This window comes from Sesamum indicum, linkage group LG9, assembly GCF_026168435.1.
Source record: "Sesamum indicum cultivar Baizhima isolate 11 linkage group LG9, ASM2616843v1, whole genome shotgun sequence".
NCBI classification, from domain to species: Eukaryota; Viridiplantae; Streptophyta; class Magnoliopsida; order Lamiales; family Pedaliaceae; genus Sesamum; species Sesamum indicum.
The window spans coordinates 4,325,404-4,343,245 of record NC_142665.1 but is presented as its reverse complement, the minus strand read 5'-3'; the positions used below and the strand labels follow the sequence as shown (position 1 = coordinate 4,343,245).

Below are 17,842 nucleotides of genomic sequence, written 5' to 3'. Positions count from 1 at the left end.
CAGATCATGGTCAGATTGTAGAGTGTCCATATAGAAATAATCACAAACCATGTTAATGTGATACCTTGGACACATGTACTTGTTTGTCGCTCGCCATGCAATACAATCTCAGGTGCCGTAAATTCTAATGTTATGCATGGAACCTCTTGCTAGTCTTGGCATGTCTTTATTTAGTATGACAAAGAAAATGATCAGGGGCTTTAGGATTGGCATAGTCTTGGTGAGGTGTGAGGCTTCAATAGTAGTATGGAGCCTGACTCAGTGTTACGCCTTGCCCTTGAGTAAATTTCTAAGCTTATATATAATGCCTTACGACCTAGTTACATATGGTCGAAGGTTGGTCATCTATCATACTTGTACCATAATTCTATCCTAGTAAGTTAAAGTCGAGAGCTGCAGACATGAGATCGACTCATCTTAACCACATAGAATTCTGTGTGCAACCACTTGCTGCATTTTCCATCACAAGAATAATAACAATACTACATACTAGTAATAGTAACTGTATTTGGACAATTCTTTGCTTCTTTCCGGCCATGCATGCTTTAGGTTCCCTAGACCATTCTATCCCTGGAACGCCTGAGCGACTCTTCACGCTCAAATTTCAGCTGCTTCCTGAAATTCTTGATGAAATCATCGGCTCTTTTGTTCACATCCTCCACAAGGAACTGCTTCCGCGCTGCTCTTTTTCTGGTATCTGTTTTTCTCTGAGACTGATCATTGATCTTCTTGGGTCCACTGCTTGAGCAATCTTCTTGATGATGATCCATCAGTGCTGTGCCTCTGCACTTTCTTTAGCTAGATTTGGGGGTGGAGATACATATATACACACACACACACACACACAATGAGGGAGAGGAGTTATCATGGCTTCAGAAGGTTGATCTGAATGCTTGAGCACGTTTTCGCGTGGAGGAAAGTGGTTGTTGAAGTTGGGAAAGAGTGCAAGAAAAATGGATGCTGATGAGTAAAAGGCATTTCTGATATGTGTAGGCCAGAAAAAGCCTAACTGAATTGCTTGGTTTCTTTTCTTAAATGAATGGTCTTTGCGAACTGAATTTTCTATTTCAAATTTTATTGTATTTTTTATTTTATTTTACGAAAAACGTAATTTGTACAAACTTTCTATGAGATTTTAGCTTAAAGTAGGGGTGTTCAACAAAACCGTCAGACCACTCAAACTGCAGAGTTATTAGCGAGCTAAGAGTAAATTGGATTGGTCTTAGACTAAAAAAAATACATTTTAACAATCTAATTCGATTTTGTAGTTAGTAGATGACGATGTAATCATCATTATTACTATTATTATTACAACAAGAAGAATATATTACAATTCTTTATAAATGTTTTATAATATACAAATTTTTTAAATCTTGTACTAATGATAGTTAGAAAACCATAATAATTTTTTAAATATATGTGCAGTGGAATATTAATTGATATCAAATTCTTTTTCATTTAAAATCTTATACTCAAACAAACCCTCTTTTTTAGATCAAAATCTTTTCATCCAAATCAAACTTAATATTCTTTATGAATGATCACTTTTTCTTAAAACTTTATTCAAAAATAATATTAGCCTCGCCTTAATATGCTGCATCATAATTGTTACTAACTCCATTTGCACCCTCAATTCACGTGCTTGATTTTTTAAATTTTAAATTATAAATATTTGCTATGAAATATTTTTTTTTTAATTATCTAACTTTTTATTAATTTACAATAAGTGAAATAAAGAATAAAATAATTAAAAACAAAAAATAGAAAAAATAAAATCTTCGATAAAAGAAGTGAGATAAGGATAAGGTACGACAAAATTAAACAAATAAAAAAAATAGTGTGAAAAGGAAAAGAATAAGAGAGAGATTTAAAAAAAAAGCCCCAAGAGGCCGTTGAGACTTTATAAATTTAACATAAGTTCAAAATATTCAATCTCGAGAAAAAAAGTATGAATTTAGGTGAGGCCTGTGTAAATATAGGAACTTTTTGGGGGATCTTTTTGTAAATTTACAAATATTAGGGGTCAAATTCACAAAATCTAGGGTTATGGTCAGGAGTTAAGGCACTGACAGCGTTCTTGTCTGCAGAAGTTGGGCAGTGATTCAAAATCTTGATAATCAAAAACATGTTCACTGGTGAGATGGATTATTTTTCACAAGGCACAATGGGAAAACAAGTTTGAGATTGTAGACATCAGAAGTTGGTGAAAATCAAGATATTGCAATACAATAGGATCTGATGTAGGAACATCAACACCCCCTCTCATAGTTTTGATACAACGGCTCCATTACAGCATAATCACAGTGGTGCAAGTTAAAACCAGATCCCCAATGCTATCACGGTATGAGCATCAACGAACCTAGGCTTCACTTTACATGAGTAGCTTGACAGCATCTGTGATGCGGCTTGGATCTGCAGAGAAAACCAAAGCATAGATTCAAGTGAAGATCAGATACTATATATCATAATGCATTTCTTACATGAAATTCCTGAACCCCAGAATGATCATCAAAGTGTTGTTGCCACAACAAGACCCAACATCTATACCTAGCGAAAAATGGGCCGCTTCGTAGCTCCATTCTTAGATGAAAATCCTGGATGCTAGAATGAACACATGATTCTATCCTAGCTACTCTACATCGAAAATACGTAAATAGCAAGAATGCTAAAACATAGCAAAATCAACATTCAACTTTCTCTTATATCAACCATCAGACACACAAAATCCCATAACTATGGCCAATTTCAACATTCAATACCAGTCAAGAAACCAAGATTACCAATACATTGAGAAATCAAAATTCTACATGTTTTGCAGATGAAACTGCATTTTTGAAGAAGCAATAAATGAAGTTATGGTTGATGTCAATTGGGATCCGTAGCGTCTTAATGATCTTGACATCGCATACTAGTCAACAAGCCAAGATTTCTATTATCTCTCTTCAAAATCTATGATCAATGATTAAGTCTTAATACCAAACTAATCTACAATCTACAAGGAAACCGCAATTGCAAAGCAATCAACATCTCAAGAACACAACAAATCTTGTCATACATACACAGATCATACTACAACTGCTAAAAAGACTCAATTCACGGCAATAATTGCATAAAGCAACCGAATTTTACCTCAAATTAACGCTTCAAGAAATGAAAAGGGCTCTCGAACTCCTTTAGCCTTGCAACTATGAACATCCTGAAAATCTTTAGCAGGCAGCTTCTCGGATAGAGCACCCACATGAAATTCAATCATATCGTTCTTCTCATCCACATCAATCCCCGTTACAGACACCCAAAGGAACAATTTCTTGGCCTGAATCCCTGAAACGTCCGTCACTGTACCTTGTCCCAACTTCCCTTTAATGATCTTGTCATAGTAGACAAGCTGACCATCGAATTTGACATAACAAGGGTTTGAACTGAGTTCGATGGTGAAGGAATTGTCGGTGTTGGAGAGGGAATAAGATTTGATTTCTCGGGGAAGGAGACCCTTCGGAAGGTGGTACAGCGGGAGGAGGTCATGCACATCAGCCGTTGAAACAGAGACGTGGGCTGACGAGAGGAAGAACAGGGAGATCAGTGCTAGAGAGAGTTGTACCTTTGGAGGGGAAGCCATTGATGCGTAGCTTCGGAGGATTGTACAACTGGTCAGCAAATTACATTCTTTGTGCTTTATACAGTTATTTATTTGTTTTAGGTCCCTAACGTCCATTAGATATGATTTTTGGTCCTTAAAATTTATAAAAGTCTGCACATTTGATTAACCCGTCAAATTAGTTGTTAAAGCTAACGAGATCTGACTCAATTGGTAAAGTTGAAAAATGAAAACGTATAATTTTAGAGTCATGGGGTTCGAACTCCACCAATATGTAGAATGTTATTATGTTTTAATATTAGTTGTTGATTATATATAATTATCTGATATTAATGATTAATATATGATAGTCATTGTTATTGGTTGTTCTTAGATATAAATATTTACTATTAACGATTGTAATTGATTTATTCAAACAATAAATAATTCATTTTTTTCATCAAATTTGGTACCAATTTATAATATTATTATGTTGTAGAAAAATCGCAAAATTTAATCTCATTTGTTATGATTTTTTCATATTGCATCTCATAAGTTAAAAATTCTCTCATTTTCAATCAGCACGTGACTTTTTCCTCAAATAATTAATAGAGAAGTCATAGGATTGTTAGTTCAAAGACGTGTTGGACTAACAGCCCCGTAGCTTCTTCATTTGTTATTTAGACGAAAAAATGATATATATATATATATATATTAATAATAATTGAAAGTGACGATGTAGTCTGTAATCCGTTTGCTGAAAAAAATAATGTAATGGGGAAATTAAGTTAGATTAATTAGGAATATATAACCACATAATACACAAATACAAGCATATGAACACAGTTGTAGCTTACAAAAGCGTTGATTGCCCTAAATACAACTTTTTTCTATTTCATTAGACATCCTAGACCTGCGTACACCATGTTTGGCCTTCAACTTTAATGAGGAAAAAACATTACACTATCCTCATCTTATAATATAAGTACATTGCAATTTCTCGAAACTTTTCTATTTTTTCTCCTCACCAAATTCAAAGTCCAAACAGAGCATTGTTATTCGTAATTAAGAAAATCGAAACGCAACAAAAAAATTTGAATTTTTTGTTACGCATCAGAGGTATTGTGCAAGATATGAACTGCATGCAACCATAGCTAGCGATAGCCATGAAACCATTTCGACCCCGAGCCGACTCTTGCTTTTTCCTCCGTCGCTCTTTGGATTAGCCGGTGGCATCTCAGTCGACGAATTTTCTTCAATTTAAAATATAATTATGGAAAATATAGAAAAAATAAGTATACTAACTAGACAAATAAAAAAGGAGTTGAATTATTTGATAATAATAATAATAATGTTGAATTTCTTACCAGCAGCAGGTGGTGCAGTAGCATTGCTTTTCTTGCCACTGTTTGCAAAATCCTCAAAAACCTTAGCATCTGGTGAATTTGGTGGCAGATGAAGGACAGCTGGGCCAAATTGTCAAACATGCATATTTGAGTTCATAAGCATATGTAGAAATGAAAAAAAAGTACAACAAAAGACTACAAGTGTACAAGTACTGCAATGCATAGAATTGGGCAAAAAAAATATTTTTCTATTTTAGGGGGTGAAAAGGAGATTTATGCTTAAATAAAGGGGCCAACAAGAAACATTTGAAAATATTATCAGTTTCCTATCCAATAATGGAATCATGCCACGTCAACATAATACTGCTCTCGGAATTCACGTGATATTTAATATGATTTGGTGCCAAAACAGTTGATGTAAGAAGAATCATATGTCGCCAGCAAGGGGAGGGAGGTGGGCACAAAATGTTGGTTGTTCCGCCATAACTATATAATTAATTACAACGACCTAAAATTACTACAATTACTCACTATGTCCCTCATTTTTTTAGAATTACAAAAATCTCCCCTTTAAATATAAAACATGAAGATCCCAAAAAGTTTCCAAATATATAATAAAGTTCTGAAAATTCCAAAAGAATGAGGGTAAGTGAGTAATTGTAATAGCTTTAGAAAAATTCGTTGTAATTTATCCAAAAATAAATTTTTAAAGTGGACCGACCACGGTTGCTCGGAACCATAAGATATCTAACAGACTTATCTAACACGCGCACGTTAAGTAATACTTGCCTGGACAGTCAGTGATGCTCTGGTTGACGGGGGCGTTACACTTACTGGGGAGACTGAGGGCGAGAGTGGCATTGATCTTGAAGCCGAGGCTGGGGTCATTTCTATCCTTAACCAACAAGCACAAGCACTCTTTGCTCTTCTGCAGCACCTCCTTGAAGCCGGTGCAGCAGTCCATTGGGGGGAATTTGGACTCCCCGCTCACATAGGGCAGGCAGGTTGCTAACCCTATCAGCTGATTTGTACACTTTTCTTTATCTTTCTCTACGTCGCATGATGTAAGCCCAAACAGCAGTACTAGAATGTATGAGACCGTAAGTCCCATGAACATATTCTTGGACAACATGATCTTGCAAGAATGAGAGAGAGAGAGAGAGAGAGAGAGAGAGAGAGAGAGAGGGTTTGGGGGAGATCTATGGGCTATGGGTTATATGCTTTTGCAGTGACATAGATGAATGGGAGTGTGATAAATAAGTGAGAATGAGAGGTGGGGTGGGGGTGGAGGGGTGGGGGGGAGTTGGGGAAATAAATTCTATATAGGGTTTGTGGTTGCACTTGCAGCACCACTTAGCTAATTAAGGCCATCTCTCACGCAGTAAGTTTCTAGTTCCAATCAAATTCAGTTGAATTTAATTCATTCTACGTATACGTTACTCTATTTGTTATGCGATTAATTATTTATTTTAAATTATATATCAGTATTCGTAATACATAACGTTCTCATATCAAAATTAAGATCTTGAATGCATGTAGTTTAGTTCTCTATATGTACTTTATTAATTAAATTGACCTTGAGCCCAAGAGGGATCGAAAAATGTGCATAACTTAATTCGTTATATTTAAAGAATTGAGCAAAAACTTATAAATCGATCGCATTTGATTTAATTTTTAAAATCTGATTACTCCATAATCTTTAAGCTGCATTTAGATCGCAAGATTTGGATTTGAATAGATGATATAAAATTAGGAATTCAAATGACTCTGTATCGAATGAATTTGAATATCATTACATTACCACAAAATAAAATACAATTCAAAGTTTAGGGATTGGTAATCTTTGTGATGTAAATTTATCCAAACAAGTTTTATAGATTTGAAATCCTTATATCCAGATCCAGCAATCCAAACACTGCATTATACGATTTGATTTGGGAAAAATTATAAATTTGTCTCGTAACTTAATATTTGTATACTTTTAATTAGTGCCATTACTTATGAAATTTTTGAAAATAATCTCATAACTTTAAAATACTTTTATTTTCAGTCCTCCTATGTACCAATTTTGATTAGAAAATGAACGGAAAAAACCACATACAAGTCATGTGGCTATTCCCCCAATTCTAAAAAATAATGACGACATGACTTGCAAGTGAATTTTTTCGTTCAATTTTCTCAACAAAAGTTGGCAGAAAGACTGAAAATCAGTCTTCTGATAAATTATGGGTCTATTTTTAAAATTTTTATAAATGATAGAATTAAAAATATTTCAAATTTAAATTATGGGATGAAAAAATATAATTTTTTCCATTTCAAGATATATAATTAATTGCATAAAGGTGTAAAAAGTGACAAGATATGAAATTATAATTTTATATTATCCCTTGAGTGATTGCCAAATGATTGAGAGACTGAAAATGGCATTCAACTAGAATTTTCTCATGCATGCATGAGCATGATTTATAGATATTTAATATTTTAATGGTCCTGCATACTTTGGAGGTTGTGTAATTAATGACATTAATCTTTGCCAGCTTGTGTATGTCATGGGACCAAAAAATTAGGTGCATTTTAGTCCTTTTTAGGTCAACTTTGAATTGAAAATCTTGAAATTTAGAAATAATAAATTTATTTTCTATAATTCCAAAGTCCTTTAATTTTATTTGATCATAGTAGACTTTAAGTTCACTTTATATATTAAGGTTGTATATAATATTTTTTAAATTTAAATTTATCGATTCAAACATAATGTTAAATAGAATTTTATATCTGCAAACACACATAATAAAAATTTATATTAAGACTTAATTTCATTTAATACAAATACAATTTTTTTTTTTAATAACTTTTCGGATTAAATTTCATAAAACCATGTTTTGATCAAAAAAATGCTACGACTTGTGGGTTTAATCCCACTGTAGTTATCTAGTTACCCAACCCGCGATCTTTTACGCGGATCTTGATGAAATAACCATTATACCCTTAATGAAGGGCTTTTCTGTCTTTTAATAATTAAACTCTCATCACAATTCTAGTCAAATAAATTTTATTTATCATTTTTTAAAATCACGAGACAATAAATTATTATTGGAGTGACATAAATTGGTATAAGAGTGAAAAAATGAAATAAAAACTAAAGAATGGTGACGCAAATGGAAGTATTAAATGCAAAGGTGGGGAGAGGCGCAAATGACGGGAGCGAAGGATAGAAGGCACCGGCAGGGTAAGGGCGAGCAGTGGGGATGGGCGGGCGGAACAGTCAGAGCTGATGGGACGAATGAGGAAAAGAGTGAATTGCCTACCCACCAAAAAGAAGACAGATGGCTTCACGCAACGACATTATCTGATATGAAACACAACGTTTTGAAATTCGAACAAATTATTGGATCACTCATATTATCGATTCAATTGAATTAAAAAAAATTATTATTTCAAATCATAATGTACACATATTATATTTATATTATTATACGGTAAATTACAGTCACCTAAAGATTTAATTGATTCGGACCACAATATACACATATCATATTTATATTATTATAGAGTAAGTTCCAACGATATTTTCTGAGATTTGCAATAATTATAAACATTTTTTTATTGTTTGAGAAATTATAAATACTTCTTGATTTTAACGTCCGTTTAACAATAATTTTTTATGTTGAATTGACCAAAATTTATAAATTAAAATTTTATATATTGTTTAGAATTTTTCAAAATATTTTTATGAACTAATGTCCACTTTACTATCTAGTTTTTTTTTGTATTAAAAAAAATACTTCATATTTAATAATAAATTATTATAGTTAAATAAAAATAAAATTGCTATTGATATTATATTCATTAGAAAAATATAAATTCAAAATATTAAATTATATGACTGGAAATAATCATTGCATTAATAAAAAAATTAATTATATATCTATATTGATATTTGACCAGCATGAACCTACACGTATATATTATTTTTATTCAAAAATTAGGTAACGATTCGTTATTTTTTTTTTATTAAGAATTAGACCAATGTGTTGTATTCATTAAAATATATTAAAAAAATTTAAATACAAATTATATCAAAAAATAACAATTTACTCGATCCAATGGTATCATGTCATTTTTCATCAATTTATTAATAGAAACACCTTATTATGTCAAAGGCATGAGGATGTTTTTATCCACTTAGGATGAAGCTTCAAAATTAAGGGGGGTGTTTGAAAATTTTAATAATAGAAGGGTCGTTTTGATACTTATTTTTATAGTACAAGGGGGCAAAGTGATTTTGTAGATTCAAAATTGAGGATAAAATGACCCTTTATTTAAGAGAAAAATACAATTTACACCCCTATGATATTGTAAATATGCATATTATTTTTCTATGAAAAAAAATTAACAATTTACATCCCTATATTTTTTAAAATATATAATTTATCCTCTTGTGTTTTTTAAAATGAAGTAATTTTTTCTTTTTTAGGAAAGTAAATTATTTTGTTTTAAAAAATATAGAGGGTAAAATTGTTATTTTAAAATCCATCTATTTATCCTATTTTTAGATTAATTAATTTTAATTGCTATAATACCGAAAAGCGAAAACGCACTAATCCTAATTAGGAATACTAATTGTGTCCAGACAGAGTTTTGGGCCAACCTAAACCCTAATCCTGAACAAAGGATCTCAATTTCCACTTCTCTTTTGAAAGAAAATCGTTACAATCAAAAGAACTAGAACAACTGCCGCCACTTTCCTGCATCTTCACATTCTCATCTGAGCTCCATTGCCGGCGACCATGGCCGAACAGGTAAAACCCTATCAAACTCTGCTTTTTATGAGTGCGTATATATATATGTGATGTGTGTGGGTTGGCGGACGAAGAGTTAATTGATTTACGGAGTTGTTATTGTCGTTGTTTTGCAGACGGAGAAGGCGTTCTTGAAGCAGCCGAAGGTGTTCCTTTGGTAAGACTTTATATTGATTTATCTATAGATCCGTGAATTTTGTGTTTTTAGGTGGGAATTTGGGGGTTTTTTTCAGCTCGAAGAAGTCGGGGAAGGGTAAAGCTCCAGGAAAGGGAGGCAACCGCTACTGGAAGAGCATCGGATTGGGGTTCAAAACACCCCGCGAGGCCGTTGAAGGTCTGAGTTTTATTAATTTATTTCCTTGTCTGTGTTATGCTGGCTTGATCTGATGTTATGATGCTTTGCATATTCACTCTCTTGTTTTTCTGCGTTTGTCCTTTGGAACATCAATAGGGATTTGAGTTGTAAAAATATGAGTTAATTGAATAATGTCTTATGAATCGATGCGCTTCTGTCATCTGTGATTTTATTACAGTGACTAAGAAACAAGCCATATGTGCCAATGTGAAAGTTCTCTAGTAATTTGATACCACTAACTCTCCGATCTCTAAGAGTAATAGTGTAAAGTTACACAAATGTTTTATGTTTTTTGACTTTCATTTAAAACTTTTTGAACGGCAGCTTCCATGTTGGGATGAGGCATTATTATGATTTCTTGGATCTCAACATCTGTGTTATTATCTTAAAATTGGAAATATGACTCCTCGTTTCTGGAAGATTTGTGTAGTATCTTAGTAATATATACTCTGAAGATGGTACTGTTGATTTTCATTCCAATTGCCATGAATAGAGAATATGTTAGATATATGTCCTCTCATCATCACTTCCTCATTCCCACTTTGCACCAACACTCTAGCTAGCCTGGAACCTCTGTATAGAACCCTCAGTTGCTCTGTTTCATAAGTAGCACCCATACCTCTTACTGTCGCTCCACTCTTAGGTTTTTGTTTTGACTCTTAAAAGATTTTTTTTTACTCTTGGATAGGTGAAATATTATTTGATGTGTACAATAATTTTTTATTCACTTCTGGACAAGATAAAGCTTGATTAGTTACCAATGATGTTTGATGCATCAATTCTATTGAATGCATAACATGTATTTCTGAAAGAAGCTTGATATGTGTGGTTGTAGAGTTCTGGCACAGTCATGAAATGCTGACCATTTAATGTATTACTATTAATATAATTAAGGAGTATAGATGCTAATATATACACTTATAAAATCTGAAGAAACAGAATTTTGCTCCTCCGTCATATAGAAGTATAGATCTGTAATTCATCAGATCGTTTTTGTTATATATTGTTGTTGTATCTGATTTCTCTCTGACGGATGTCGGGTTTATCTTTGTCCAGGCACATACATTGACAAGAAATGCCCATTCACTGGCAATGTCTCCATCAGAGGCCGTATCCTTGCTGGGACCTGTCACAGTGCTAAGATGATGAGAACTATCATTGTTCGACGAAACTACTTGCATTGGGTAAAGAAGTACCAAAGGTATCAAAAGACCTTTTCATAAATTTTCCATTATGCTCTTTGTTTCGTGTTTTGATTGGGATTTTTGGTGTTCTTTAGATACGAAAAGAGGCATTCAAATATTCCAGCACACATTTCCCCTTGCTTCCGTGTGAAAGAGGGCGACCATGTTATCATCGGTCAATGCAGGCTAGTAACAAAACTTTGTTATCCCTCACCATAATTGGTAACATTACGGAATTTATTTTTGACGGCTCTCTTTGTCACTTGGCAGGCCCTTGTCCAAAACGGTGAGGTTTAATGTTCTCAAAGTGATCCCAGCCGGCTCGTCAAGCCGTGGAAAGAAGGCATTTACGGGGATGTGAGTGATAATAGGCTATCTGAACTCTAATCTTCTTGGCATATGTTGAATAGGTTATTGGTAGATTATTTCTAGACTTTTATTTGATTCATTTGAGAGTGCTCTCACTTAGCTTGAGCCTTGAGAGCTTAAAATTTTGGATTTTTGCCTGCTTATGCTGACTTTGAACCTTCAGAAATTCAATATCAATATGACGTTTTATTTCAAGAAGAACAGGATGGTGCATTATTTAAGTATATAACCTATGTTTGAAATTCATTATTTCTGTAGTTGAAATTTTCAAGAATCCAGAGTCCGACTATTATTACTCGTGTTTTTTATTAATTTATGATGTATGTATGTGGTATATGTGTCAATATTTCAGTTTCTTCCACCAGAAGAGAAATATATATATACACACGCATATGAATGTATATTTATATATAGTAATATCCTATAGAATTGAAACATTTGAAAGTTTTAAAATATGTGGAATAATATAGAATAGTAATGGCAATATAGAGAAATAACGTGATTGTTGAAGTTGAGATCCCACAATCAAGAGGTCATGGGTTCGAGTCCTTTCAATATGTGGGTATTAGTCTACTTTAATAGTAGTTATTGGTCTATTATAAAATTGAATTCATGATGTAAATGTAACTAATTCATTAAAAAAGTAAAAATATTTTTTATTATAAATCTGGTAGGAACATTTATGTAACCATTTAAAAAAAAAGGAAAAAATAACTTTCATGTAATCCCTTCTCACTCAAGAAAAAGCCAACTTCAAATCCTCAACTTTGGACTGATAATCAAACCAACTTCCTACAAGATTCTCATCCAAACGTAATTATTTATGTAATATATAGTATTATGTCTAACTATTAATTCATTATACAAAACTTCATTGAGAAAAAAGGGTCAATTATACAACTTTTATTCGTGCGTAATAGTTACGGCATTTCATAAATATTTATTTTGTCGTTTCGTACAAGGAATCGAATTTTTGTCATGATCATCATATTTTATTGAGTGATGATTATAATAATATTAGCTTGTGGAGTCCATTTTAATTGGGTGAGCTCAAATCCAACTCATAATTGTATTATCCTTACTAACAAAGGCTCATATTATTATTATTATTATTATTGTAAACAAATAGACAATATATTAAGTTTTATTTCGAAACATCCCAAACAAAAGTAAAAAATTTAAATTTGTGATAAAAGTATTTTATATAGCTACAACTCGCGAATTTGCTTAAAAACAAGTTCTATTTGAAGTTATCGTGAGTAGATGTTGTCGGGCAAATACATCTACGTATTTTGAAAAGGTTTGGAAGCATGATTTTGCTATTTTTAGAATGAAATTTGTCCTTATTATAGTGTTGTTGTCGAGTTCAATAAACTCAATGCTAGAATACGACAATACCAATTGAGACTTGTCGAACAACAATTCCGGAAGCATTCTTTCATGAACAACTAAATAAATAAAAAATAAAGTGAAAGAACTTATGAATATTGAGGTGTAAAATCTAGCATTTGATTTCATCTATATATAGACATTTAAATGCATTTTCAGAAAATATGCATATATGCAATTATACCTCTTTAATCCAAAAATTACAAACTTTTAGAAAATATTTCTGGAAAGCAACTTTAAAAAGTTTTTTCTAAAAAGATGTATTCTTTCAGCAAAATGCTATTTATTATTTGCAACTTTTTATAAGAGGATAAAATAAAATAAAATATTATTATATTTCGCTGGATAAACGAGCACATTCCAAGTGCCAAGTGAATTTATATATTAAATAATATATATAAATAATCTTCTTTTCTTAATTATTCCCTCCTATTTTTATTTTTAAACTTTAAATTGTATGATTTTTTATGAAACACTTAAAAATTTAATTAATCTTTTCATGTGGGACATAATTGGTATATATGCAAGCTATGCGAGAGACGGAATCCAATTGACTTGACGATGTTATGATTGATTATTAGAGAATTGATTCTAAAATAACTAATTTAAAGAAAAAGTGATTGAATTATATGAATTTATAATTTTATAATAAATTATGTAAAATGTAGATTCTAGTTAAATTTGAAATTCAACTTCATTCTTAAGATTAATAAAAGAATTCAAAAATTATTTAATGAGAAACTCAGTAAAAGATAATTAAGGTGGGATTAAAAACTACAAATTATAACTTTTATCAAAATATAATTCACGTGAACTTAATCCACAAAATAATTATTAAAAATGTGGCCAAACAACCCAAATAAGTACATACTGCTAATAATTAATGTCCAATTGAATTTTGATTATACTTAAAAATATTAGGTATTTACGACTAAAAAATTCAAATTTACTTACGTAAGTCGATTCAACCACCTCCTCTAACTAACCCTATTTTTTGTACATATATATACATTCAGGTTAGGAATATGATTAAATAGCTATTTAATTTCTTATAGAATTAATTCGTTCATCTATGCCCATAATACCAATATTTTTGAATATGAGCTAAAGGGACCAATCTACATAATTATATCTACTAAATAAGTTTAATTAAGGGCTGCGGGGCATTGATGTCATACTTTTCAATTCGGGTCACTTTCACGTTTCGTATCTACTTACAATAATATTTTTAGAGTTCACGGCGAGGAGGCTTTGGGTGCTCGGCGGCGCCACCACCTTCCTCCGCCGCCACCTACAATAAAATTCGTTTGAACTATATTCAAAGCTGATCCAAACTAAATTCCTAATGTCCTCTTCTAGAGTCTAAACTTGAAATTTCATCTCCACTTATTTAGATTAAAAGTAATAAAAGAACTTCTTATTTCAGAAAATAAAGGTAATATTGTGTTGAAACTATAGGTGTAATATGTATTATTTAATTATTAAAAAATATGTGATACTATTAATTCTTAGCATATGATGCAAATTTCCAAGACACGTATGATGATTGAAAAATCAAATCATATCAAACCAAAATTGACAAGCAACCATTAATTAATTACAACATATATAATCAAATAAAGAGCAAACAAAATGTAATAGAAACATATTCATTAAAAAATCAAGAATCACTTTTGTTTTTAGTGTACATACATTCACAAATGCTACATATAAAAACCAAACTATACACACCACACTTGTTCTCTTTTTGCATGAGGATTTTCACTTAATTAACCAAGCCAACAACAATTGTAGGCTTAGTCAAAACCAAACAAAGTGTACACCCACTTAACCCTACAACCTTTACTATTCTTTACACATATACTTAGCCAAATTAATCTACAACTTCCACTAATGTTGACCTTCTACCTCTCTATGTCCATAGGACCAATTGTCTTCCCAATTTGGAGAAACCTCCTACCCTGATCCCCTATCTTCTCAATATTATTGCCCTTCTTTTGGGCTTCAACATCGTCGTCGTCGCTTTCTTGGTCTTGTGACTCAAATTTTGTCAGAGATTCGTACTCGACTTTTTCAGGGTGTAATTTGATCATAACTAGATAAAACGTTATAGAAAAAATCATCATGACTATGACGTACCAGCTGAATTGAATGTTCACTAGTGATTTGGCACGTTCTAGGGCGTCTTCCCCGTGGCACCGGACCACTTTATGGCCTTCCTCCAAGTTCATGAAGCAACCCTTAGGGATTAGGGTTGGGGTCCATAACATGAACCCCATGACCATAAGCCAAACTCCTTGGAACACTATGCTAATTGACCTCACAAAGCTATTCAAGAAGCTCTTGGGATAACCAATGCCTAAAAGGGTAGTGGCAAGTGATATGAATATTGCAATTTGGAGTAGCCAATGGTATTGGCCCTCCACCCCCATGTGATCGGCGGAGTGGAGGTGGAAGAGGAGGAGTTGTTGGCCGAACGCCACTGCCCCAAGTAAACATGTCAGCCCATATTGTGCTGACGTGGCAAGTCTATCGAGCAAGATTGAAAAGATAGCATAGACGAAGAAAGTCAAGGAAATATTGGAGTGTTCAAAGTTATGGAGATGGTTAGAAGGGATGGTGCCATCAGGGTCGAGGGGTTGGTGCCGGTCCGGCCCGATGAAGAGCTCCATGGATATGGAGATGGAGCAACCTAGCATGATCAAGTAGAGCTCCAAATATTTGATTCTTGAAGTGGGAAACCATGGTGAGGAGGTGTAGGTTTTTGGGTGGAGGGCATGAAGTTTGATGTGGTTGAATAGGTGCCATAATCCAATGATCAAGACGCCAAATCCAGGTGCCACATGCCCTACAAGAGTGCCCATATTGTTATGTTCTTGGAGCTTGCAAGAAATTGTGTGCTACTTGTTTGGCTTAATTTGTGTGCTTTTGGTGGGGTGGGGGGTTGTTGGGCGTGAAATGGAGAGGGAAATGGATGGGGGGTTTTATATATGGGAATTTATGAAATTTTTATTAGGTCTAGAGGGTTCTAAGAGGGTTGAAAGTTTGAAAAGTTGAAGGGTTTTACTCGTGATTTTCTTGGTTTTGTAGGGAGGCTTGGGGAATAAGCCTAAGAAGAGTTGACCAAGAACAAAATGTTTACATGTGAGATGAAGTGTGCAGTTATGTATTCTAGAGACCAACAAAGGGGGCTAATTGGTATGAGTTGGAATTCTTGAAAATAAGTCATAAGCCTTTCTTTGACTCCAAACAAGTCTTGTCTGAAAAGGGATTGGGAGAACTTGGACACAATTGATGTCATATATTGATATAAGTTTTTATTTTTCTATAGTTCATTATGATAGTATTATTTTTGCTATGTTGGAGTGTGTAAACCATCGCCTACTTATTCGTATAAATACACAAATCTTCTTTGCATAGTGGGAATTAAAGCATCTTTCATGTTATTTATTTTATGTATAAATTGCGATAACATTCAACAATTTCTTAATAATTTTTGAATTGATTAGAAATATTTCTTATAAAATAAAGAATCTTAGTTGCGTATGTGCATAGATCACTTTACTTAATTAAAGATAATATTTAAAGAATTAATTTTATATATAAATAATTAATAAGAGTATCATCAATAATTAATATATATATATATATATATATATATTTATTTATATGCCTCCTACAACTTGCATTATTAAATAAATAGTGTCCATTAGTACTTATCACTACTTGATATGTACTTGTTTTCATTTCATGTGAGCCCTTTTATTGCTTTTGATCTCTTATTTTTAAATTGAATAAATCAAATAAGTAATGTTTGATATAAAAATGGTTGAGTATTATATTTGAGTGATGCGTTAATTATTGATTAATTTTCTAGTGTTGATTAGGAATTTTTCATAATTAACAATAATTATGTGCATGGGCTACTTAAATTATTATGCAACATTTTCTTCCTATTGTTACTTATGATAAAATTTAAATTTTGGGTTTCGTTTATTTTTATGTGCGAGATAAATGGATGGCTTATGAGTGTGTAATTATATGTGTAATGAAATTATTTAATAATAATGATTTGTCTCGTCATTTATGTCATTTATTATTTACATTTCTTGAACTTTTTCGAATAATATTTTGGTCCTGTATATTTTTAGTTTTTATGATTTCAATTTCTTTCTTTCGTCGAAGGTCATCTTCCTCATCGGAAAAAGATGGGCTATTGTTCCTATTGATTTTTTTTTTTATTTTTTTATTTTAATTTTTTTTAATAGAAATTCACCCTGCTCGTCGATGGAGGGAACTGATTAAACATTGCAAGATCATTTTGGGTCCATTTCTTTTCATCAATGCCTTGGAGATGTTACTACTAATATATTTTCATATTATTTTTTCTTAATTTAACTAAAATTAGCTACTTTTGATTAAAATATCCAACTATCATATCTTAATTTATATACTTCATATTTACTGTACCAATATATTCTTATTATACAGTATTAATAGTTTTTATGTATTTATCTATGCAGCATAAAATTCAGCAGTTTTAAAATGTATAAAATATTTTTAAAAAATTTATTTAGTATGTATTTAAGGATGATAAATGAGACGGGTAGAATATCGCCATTCAAAATGGGTTTAGATTCAAATTATCGGGTTTTGATTTTGCTTGTCAGACCCGTCAGGTTCGGACTCTAATCAAGACTGAGCGAAATCCAACCCATACTAGAGGAGGGGCGGGTCATGTTTGGAAACATAGAACTTCGGGTCTTATATAAATTAAGCGGAACGAGTCTCTAAGGTCTAATCGAATCCACCCCAGACCCGTTCTA

The 17,842-nt window shown here is 32.3% G+C and overlaps 4 protein-coding genes across 4 annotated transcripts; 1 reads left to right on the top strand and 3 right to left on the bottom strand.

The window, feature by feature from the left end:
• Nucleotides 1-2,200: 2,200 nt before the first annotated feature.
• On the bottom strand, nt 2,201-3,662 carry LOC110012622 (DUF538 family protein, putative (Protein of unknown function, DUF538)). The gene is made up of 2 exons (XM_088884532.1): nt 3,130-3,662; nt 2,201-2,412 (listed from the first exon to the last, which is right to left on the bottom strand). The coding sequence occupies exon 1, from the start codon at nt 3,614-3,616 to the stop codon at nt 3,131-3,133; it is 486 nt and encodes a 161-aa protein (XP_088740658.1). The 5' UTR covers nt 3,617-3,662; the 3' UTR covers nt 2,201-2,412; nt 3,130.
• Nucleotides 3,663-4,514: 852 nt separating this feature from the next.
• On the bottom strand, nt 4,515-6,153 carry LOC105170571 (non-specific lipid transfer protein GPI-anchored 6). Its single transcript, XM_011091392.3, has 3 exons — nt 5,710-6,153; nt 4,942-5,040; nt 4,515-4,827 (listed from the first exon to the last, which is right to left on the bottom strand). Exons 1-3 carry the CDS (start codon nt 6,050-6,052, stop codon nt 4,688-4,690), a joined length of 582 nt encoding a protein of 193 aa, XP_011089694.2. The 5' UTR covers nt 6,053-6,153; the 3' UTR covers nt 4,515-4,687.
• A 3,402-nt stretch (nt 6,154-9,555) lies between these two features.
• LOC105170572 (small ribosomal subunit protein uS17) lies at nt 9,556-11,828 on the top strand. The gene is made up of 6 exons (XM_011091393.3): nt 9,556-9,719; nt 9,836-9,876; nt 9,953-10,053; nt 11,131-11,275; nt 11,354-11,443; nt 11,529-11,828. Exons 1-6 carry the CDS (start codon nt 9,708-9,710, stop codon nt 11,617-11,619), a joined length of 480 nt encoding a protein of 159 aa, XP_011089695.1. The 5' UTR covers nt 9,556-9,707; the 3' UTR covers nt 11,620-11,828.
• Nucleotides 11,829-14,649: 2,821 nt separating this feature from the next.
• LOC105170852 (uncharacterized) lies at nt 14,650-16,300 on the bottom strand. Its single transcript, XM_011091775.3, has one exon. The coding sequence runs from the start codon at nt 15,878-15,880 to the stop codon at nt 14,921-14,923; it is 960 nt and encodes a 319-aa protein (XP_011090077.1). The 5' UTR covers nt 15,881-16,300; the 3' UTR covers nt 14,650-14,920.
• Between the last annotated feature and the right edge of the window lie 1,542 nt (nt 16,301-17,842).

Excerpts from the sequence above, each read along its gene's own strand:
- LOC110012622 (XM_088884532.1), bottom strand. The coding sequence starts at position 3,616 with ATGGCTTCCCCTCCAAAGGTACAACTCTCTCTAGCACTGATCTCCCTG.
- LOC105170571 (XM_011091392.3), bottom strand. The coding sequence starts at position 6,052 with ATGTTGTCCAAGAATATGTTCATGGGACTTACGGTCTCATACATTCTA. Across the intron at positions 5,041-5,709 it reads GAGCATCACTGACTGTCCAG|CTGTCCTTCATCTGCCACCA; the intron begins GCAAGTATTACT and ends AATTTGGCCCAG. Across the intron at positions 4,828-4,941 it reads TACTGCACCACCTGCTGCTG|AAAATTCGTCGACTGAGATG; the intron begins GTAAGAAATTCA and ends TTTAAATTGAAG.
- LOC105170852 (XM_011091775.3), bottom strand. The coding sequence starts at position 15,880 with ATGGGCACTCTTGTAGGGCATGTGGCACCTGGATTTGGCGTCTTGATC.
- LOC105170572 (XM_011091393.3), top strand. Across the intron at positions 10,054-11,130 it reads ACCCCGCGAGGCCGTTGAAG|GCACATACATTGACAAGAAA; the intron begins GTCTGAGTTTTA and ends ATCTTTGTCCAG. Across the intron at positions 11,276-11,353 it reads TGGGTAAAGAAGTACCAAAG|ATACGAAAAGAGGCATTCAA; the intron begins GTATCAAAAGAC and ends GGTGTTCTTTAG.